At 32.2% G+C, this 8,337-nt stretch overlaps 1 protein-coding gene across 1 annotated transcript; it reads right to left on the reverse strand.

The window, feature by feature from the left end:
• Window positions 1-295: 295 nt before the first annotated feature.
• LOC113857460 (probable disease resistance protein At4g27220) lies at window positions 296-4,427 on the reverse strand. The gene is made up of 5 exons (XM_027489389.1): window positions 4,386-4,427; window positions 4,134-4,248; window positions 1,944-4,039; window positions 1,097-1,672; window positions 296-979 (listed from the first exon to the last, which is right to left on the reverse strand). Exons 1-5 carry the CDS (start codon window positions 4,425-4,427, stop codon window positions 296-298), a joined length of 3,513 nt encoding a protein of 1,170 aa, XP_027345190.1.
• Between the last annotated feature and the right edge of the window lie 3,910 nt (window positions 4,428-8,337).

Consider the following 8,337-nt stretch of genomic DNA (forward strand, 5'->3'; position numbering starts at 1 on the left):
CCATTAAACGTAGAAAATTTATTTTATTCTACTAATTTTATTATATCTTTTATGCAAAAGATACTGGTTTTAACTAATCAAACATTGATAAAAAAAAATGATTTTAACTAATCAAACATCAATTAAAAAATTTTAACACAAAAAAAATGTACATTGATAAAATAGTTGACAATTGAAAAGAGTTTCACTAGTCGATTGAGTTATAAAAAAAAATTTGATAAGAAAAATGTAATTATAAATAACCAATTTTTTCTTTTTGGAATATTTATTAATAAACATTGATAAAATACTATCTTTAAGGTTTGAGTGTATAAAGAATACCTTCAACAAATTTATGGAGAAACGCTGTTGGTGTTGAAGACAACTTTGGACAGTCTTTCACTTTTAAAGAACACAAATCCTTGAAGTGATATTGAGTCTGTAAGCTTCCACAAAGGTCAACGAGGTTAGGCAATTCTAGGAGGTAAAGTTTTTCTAGATTTGGAAGCATTAGCTCTGTGACTTGTGAATCATAGGCTTTGTCTACACTTCCATAAACGTGCTCTACTGCAGAGCAGTTCCTTATGTACATGTAGCTTAACTTTGGCATATCTCTCATCATGGACACAGGGAAGACACATTTCAACTTGTTGCATCCAAAAATTGTAAGACCCTGCAATTTTGGGAAGCATATGTGTTGCCTTTCTTTCTCCTCTTCATTTGGAATTATTTCCTCCAACTCCTCACAATAGTAAACACGTAGTGCTTTCAATTGTGGAAAGCTTCTAATGACATCGACGGAAAAGACACTCTTCAATTTACTGCATTTATCTACTGTTAGGTGTTGAAGCCTGTGGAAATTGATTAAAGACGGCCCCTTCCATAGAAATATTAGATTGCTTAGATTTGTTAAATACAACACTTCTACACTTGAGATAAATGATTTGTTTTGAAAATCTAAGACTTGATCAGACATGGCCTCATCACATCCCTGTACACCCTGCATTTCCAATATTAAAAGTTACCATAAATTCTACATGAATAGCATTTTATAATCTTCATTTGTTTAAGAATAAGCATTTTATGTAGCTTCTAAAAATTAAAGATTCTTCAGTACCGTTTGCAAATATTCTGAAATTGTAGTGAATTTGGGGCATGCTTCGATTTCAATGCGAGTAAGCTTTACCGCATGTAACTTCATCCCTTGACAAATATCAACAAGAACAGGCAGGTTTACAAGTGTTATTTCCCACAGGTTTGGGAGTACAAATTTTTCTTTGTTGTTTTTAGCTTTATGACTAAAGACCTCTTCTAATTGAGTAGCATCTGTTATTCTCAAACGTTGTAGTTGTGGAAGCATTCTAGCAAAGGTTGAAGAGAAAAGTCTCTTGAGCTTATTGCATTTGCTGACCTTTAACTCTCGAAGATTTGGAAAGCATCCTTCAACATTGTATGTATTTTGAGTTTCCCCATTATCCAAAATAATTTCCTCTAATTCTTCACATTCACGTATGTATAGGAAAGTCAAGTGAGGTAGTCTTATATGAAGGACATCCATTGAGAATAGATGTTTCACTTTTTCACATTTAACCACTTTTAAACTTTGAAGATGTTGGAAGCCCAATACAGATATTTGCAGAGTCGAGACATCACCACTCATCAGCTTCTCATTCACCCCACTTGTCCTTGGTTTCTACATAAAAGAGAACAAAAAATATTAAAATATCAAAAGCACGATTTAGAGGAAATGATTAATTAGTAGTTTCCAATTTTTGAAATCGCACAATGTTATTTTTGGGTGGATTATCATCGTCTTATTACATCAAATAGTCCTCTTTTTATTATTTTCACAAGAACTACAATCAACATCATGGAGCATTTTCTGTAACAAGCAAAATGGTTATCCTCTATTTGGAAACAAACAAGGTAATTGTTTAGGAAGTAAATAATGAAGTATAACTTACCAGACGTTGTTTCTTTGTAGATGGCGAATGTGGGTAACAGTTTTTCTCGCATATTTTCAGAAAACATGGAAGATTCTCTAGCTCGAGTTTTCTTAAAAGATGAAAGAGATTCTGGATTTGGAATTGAGAATTGTGAGGTTGAAGTTCTTCAAGTTGACCAAGGCAAGAATTGTCATTGTCAGGGATTGGAAGTATTTCTTGAGCAATATTAATTCCATTTTCTTCTTCTCTTATCATATGTTCCAATATGTCACACCTTGACAACTTCATTTCTTCAAGCTTCAAAAGATTTTGGGCAACGGACATTGGAAACAGTGATGCCAACTTAGGACATGCTATTATGTTTAAGCATTTGAGATTGCATAAATTGCATGAAAATATGCGCTTCAAATTAATACAAGATAATAATTGTAGCTTTTCTATTTTTTGGATGAAGCCAAATTCATGTGGAGAAATTTTATTGATGACGCATTCTATCTTGTCACAATTGTCAAGACGGAGCTCAGTCAATTCATTCATGCCTCCTACAGCTTGAACCACTTCAGGGATGAAGCTTTTACAATCTCCTTGAAGTTCAAGTAAATGAACTATATTTATTCTTTGCAAAAGAGCCTTGGTAACTTTTCCAGGATTTAAAGTATTGAACTTTTCCATGTAGAAAACTCTGTTAGGAAAATTGTATATCCTATAGGAAAAATAATTCAATCCCCCAACACTTATAACATAGCTTTGCAATTTCAATAACTTATCATTCTTCTCCAAGGTTTCATATGACTTTAAGCTTAGCCCATAACCATAGATATATAATTCTTCTAGATGTAAACATCTTTGAATCACTTCATCATAACATTGATCAAGAATTTCACATTGTGTTAGATCTAATAATTTTAATTTTTTCAATTTGCCAATATCATTAGGCAGTTCCTTCAATTGACTAAATTGTAAGTCCAAAATCTCAAGGTTCCTTAGGCTTACAACAAAAGAGATGTCTTCCAATTTCAACCCTCTCAATCGCAGAGTTTGAAGATTAGTCAACCATTGAGTTGATTGTGGCAATGATAATATTGAATTCCGATAACTAGACCCATTTATTGCCATAACCTTGAGTTTTTCCACACCTTCAAATGATAAATTTGAAAGATTCAATGTATACCCCCTGTACCAAGATAAGCTCAACAAAAGAACCTCAAGTTTTGGAACATTCAATTCATGAAGAACCAAGTCTTTGTTCAATCCCCATAAAGATAAAACATATGACTCCTTAACAGCTTCATCCTTTAACAATTCATGTAGCATTTGTTTTGGATTTAGCTCAATGGTTTTTTTCTCTTTGCGTGTTATCCACAAGACCGCATCACGAACCAAATCATGCATTTTTACATGTTTCTTTTCTTCTTTAGAATAAGTTAGCAAAGAAGATTCTATGAGATTTTCAATTGCCACATTCACTTTGCACCTTATTATTTCAAAAGAGTCAACTTCCTCACGTATTCCCAATCCTATTCCATATCTAAACAGATCTTCAACTTCAATCTCATGATCTTCTGGAAACATACTACACATTCGCAAGATTGACTTGGCTGCTTCACTTCTCAAATAATCATAGCTTAATTTAAGACAAGTGAAAGCATTTCTATCGCCTTCATCCACATCAAGTGGTTTTGAATGCTTTAGATCATTCAATGCTGATATCCACCAACTATCAGACTTCCCCTTCAAAGCAGCTCCCACAGATACAATTGCAATTGGAAGCCCTTTGCATTCCTTAACTATTTCCAATGCCACTTCATTCAATGCACCATTTATACCAGAATGCATTTTGAACAAATCCTGAGATTCCTCTTCTAATAAGAGATTTAGAGGAATTTTTACGTTACAACCCATCAAATCACACACTCGTAGACGACGTGTGGTCATAAGGACTTTGCAACCTTTTATGTGGTCACCCTCAGTAGGAATTCCAATTTCCTCAAAATCAAGCTTCTTCCAAACATCATCCAAAATTATTAAAATTCGTTCTCCACTTTTAATTCTCATTGATAATTGCTTTGCCCTTCCAGAAATACTTGTTTCCTCAGGTTTAAATCCCAAGAAATCTTTGATTTCATTTTGAATATTATTGATTTGTGGATTTTGGGAAATTGTGGTAAATATGACATGATCAAAAATCCCTCCTCTTTACTTTCTTGCCCACTTCTTTTGATAAGGATGTTTTTCCTGATCCTCCCATCCCATAGAAACCAATGACATAGTTATTGTCATCTTTGAGAGCTTCCAAAAGTTTATGCTCAGCCTCCTTTGTAGACTTGAAGTGCATAAAATTTCCAGAAGAAGAAACTTCAAAATTTGAAGGTGGGAGAGGGTGTGAAAAGGGATTGAATGTACTTTCTTTATTCAGGAATTTCATTCTCTCTATTTTCTCCGGCAATTGTTTGCACACACAGTATCGCTTCCATGTAGGACACCACCCTCGAAAGCAGCCATTGTTTGCATTTAGCTTTCATTGCAAATTCTCCACTTCTTCTATGATTTTATTCACATCATTAATCCATGTTTTAACAGCCTCCTCAGGTTCTTCTACGTTCTTCCGAGCCTCCTCAATTTGTTCCTCCACCCTCCCTTTTGTTGATTTAAGCTCCTTCTTTTCAATCTGAAGATTTCTTGAGAAATTTCCAACGCAAAACAAGTATTGTCCTTCACGCAATGTTGGATCTACCAAATATTCAGCAAGTTTGGATGCAATGGATATTATGAATTCTGTAATCTTGAATAAGTTAAAGGCAACCTGCAAAATGAGGATTTAGATTTATTACATAAGCATTGAATATAAAAAATTCTTCGAAAGTTGTAACTTAATGACATAATATGTAGATTAGTGAGAAGCATGTTGGCTTTGTATTTTCAATCAATGAAATCGAATTAATTAACATAGAACTGTTACTTAAATTTATTTTTCTTAACTTACTTTTTGTATTCTTTTATAAGATAGTTTAAGGAGTAAAATAAAACAACTATAATAAAATATTTTTAAGCTTCTAACGAAGAATATTAAACAAAGATTACTAAAATATAACCAAAACAAGAATATAATTTTTTTATAAGGTCAATATGTTTAACTTTTATTTTTTTTTATAAACTCAAAGATTTTAAATAAAACTACAAAGATAAAAAAAATATAAAAAAATATAAAAAAAAACAACAACAACAACAACAACAAAAACGATCCTATTTCATCTTAAGCTTTGCTACAACTCTAACATGACATTTGTTGACAATATATTATAACTGATATTACTTTATTTTTAATGTGTCCTCCGATAAATCCATCAAATATTTTTTTAATTATTTTATAAAATATGTATTAAATGAAAAGATACATGTATATATTATACTAAAAATATATAAAATATTTAATATTTTTTCCTTTTGCAATTAGAAACATTTGTTAGCATAATGAAAAAGAGAGTTCAGAATTATTTAAAGTTTTAACATAAATTGTCATACAACTTACATATGCTGTTAAACATAAAATGTTAAAAATAAATTATTTTATGATTTTAATTTTTTAATCTCGAAAAGAAAAATGGTTTAAATTAGTTTCTGCACATTTTTTAATATTTCAAAAATTAAATAAATATTAAAGCATATTTTAATTCTATAAAAAATAATTTTCTATACTATTGAAAATCACAATATAGCATCTGTAACATCATATGCTTTGTGTCATGCCTGTAGTATATCATTGAGAAAAATCTGTAGTACTTTCTGAGTAGAAAGAAACTGTGTATGTATAGTAGCCCTTGATGTCAACAGTGACATCACGCTGATGTCATTGGCGACATCATGCTGACATCACGTTTATGTCATCGGCGACATCACGCTGACATCATCGCTTGCATCATGTTGATATCATCGGTTACATAACGTTGACTCTGACATCATCACTTGCATCATGCTGACATCATCGCTTCATAGAGTAAAATTTCATTAATTCATAAGTATTTTAGAAAAATAAAGATTCTAAAGTTTTTCATCAGCAACAAAAAGAAATAGTAGTTTTACAACTGTTTCAAAAGAATGCTATAGAACTGAAATTATCCATTACGTAACTCAAAAATAACTAAGTCCTATAGCAGTTCTCATCCATCCATGTACTGTGAGCCTGGTACTATTCCTCCTGGTTTCCTGAAAAATGTTGTGTAAGGGTGAGTCTCTACCCTACCACTCATACATATCACATATTCATCACAAAACACATCTTATCACGATTAAAGAAAAACATCATGGCATTACATATCACAGTGTCATATAAGCATGTTCTCATCTCAACACGTATTGTATTACATAGATTCACAATTTATTTTACTTTCTTTTATCCACGCTTACCGCGCCCTGTGGCCACAGTTGTCCGATGCCTCTATCCCGCGGTATTACACATCCATGTAAATAGTCGCCGGATGGCCCAATGCAATACGGACACAACGCATACAATAGACGGCCCCTTAACAAAGGTAATGGTCAGGAGTCAAGTCGAGAAATGAGTGTGTGGCCATGTGGTGCATTCGAATACAATATTCCGTGCACAATCCCGAATGTCACTCACCACCCTACATTTCTCCAAGATATACCATATCGTCTCCATCTTCCACTCTCCCAGTTTATCTTTGTAACTATTTACATCATATCCTTTTTCCATCTCATAGTCTTTCGAGTATATTCACATGTTCACATATGTCATTTCTCATGTCACACATATTTTTCGTCATATTTTCACATACTTTTCATCGTATACATCAAATCATGGCATATTCACAATACACATCATTTTTACATGAAACACAATATATTCAAACATGAAACATCCATCTCTTTGTATATTTCATATCACAAAATCACCAAAATCATATCAACCATCCTCAATATACCTTATCATGCCCTATTTGAACATAATATCACATTTTCACCCTGTATTCATCATAAAATCACATAGACAGCCAATTATTCTCACTTTTCACCGATTATTTCTCATAAAACAAGGATTATTTCACATATAATCACATACATGACAAGATCTATGAGAATACAAGTAATAAACATAACAAAATGATAAAGTAGAGCTCCTTTACCTCAAAACAGAGCTTTTACAAGGATTTAACTGAAGATTTAACTCTAAAACAGAGTTTTTCCTAAGAATACCATGAACATCTATAAGAAAAAGAAGAAGAAGAGAAACGAACGGTAAATCTAACTTCAAACTTAGAGAAACTTACTTGAAATCCTTTAGAACAGACATAGCATTACAGATCTGAAGAGAAATCTAAGTTTATGAGGTTTAGTATGGGAGAAAATGGTGAGATATAGCCTTAGAACCTTCGAGAACCTTGGATAGGAGTGAAGAAATAAAAATTTCATGTGAAGCCCCCTATTTATAGAAAATTTTTGAAAATGTCCGCGTCAATGTGATGTAAGCGATGATGTCAACATGATGCAAGCGATGATGTCAGCGTGATGTCATCGATGACATAAACGATGATGTCAGCGTGATGTCATCGATGACATAAACGATGATGTCAGCGTGATGTCACTGATGACATAAGCAATAATGTCAGCATGATATCGCCAATGACATCAGCGTGATGTCACCGATAACATCAGCGTGATGTCACTGTTAACATCAGGAGCTACTGTACATACACGGTTTCTTTCTGCTCACAAAGTATTACAGATTTTTCTCAATGATATACTACAGGCATGACACAAAGCATAGGATGTTACAGTATCTATCTTCGTAATTTAATCGTTTAAATCTTTTAGATACTTTCTAAAAGTTTAACTCAATTAATAATTTATTTTTAACTGTTTTAAAAATTTTATTCAATTTTAATCTTATATTTAACAAAAACCATCTGATTTTAGTCTTTAGGGTTTATAGTGGTAATTTTAGAAACTAAAACTAAATAAAATTTTAATAGCAACTAAAACTTAAAAACATATTATTTTTAGGAACTAGTAATTTATTTAAATTTAAAAATATTCAAAATGAAGAAAAAATGATCGGTCACAGTTGAGTCTATGATTTAGAGTTGTTAAAATATAATTTGGAAGTGTAAAAGGCCAAAAGTTAAGGCTCTTTCGTAGAGTATACCATAACTATTCTAGCTTGTAAGAACTCAACCTAATAGGATTATTAACACTATGTCAAACTTGGATGGGTCCATCTAGTGTTACTTACAAAGATTTGGAAATCTTAGAGGAAAACCTCTCAAATGGTTAATATTAATATAGTGTAGATGCATGGTCAATTCATAGCAAGCAAATTCCTCTATAATGGTTAATGCATACCAAAATGCACTTATGATGGCACGTAAAGGCTTGTAGTTTGCTATGGAGTTAC

Source organism: Abrus precatorius, unplaced genomic scaffold (assembly GCF_003935025.1).
Source record: "Abrus precatorius isolate BTA unplaced genomic scaffold, Abrus_2018 Scaffold1, whole genome shotgun sequence".
NCBI classification, from domain to species: Eukaryota; Viridiplantae; Streptophyta; class Magnoliopsida; order Fabales; family Fabaceae; genus Abrus; species Abrus precatorius.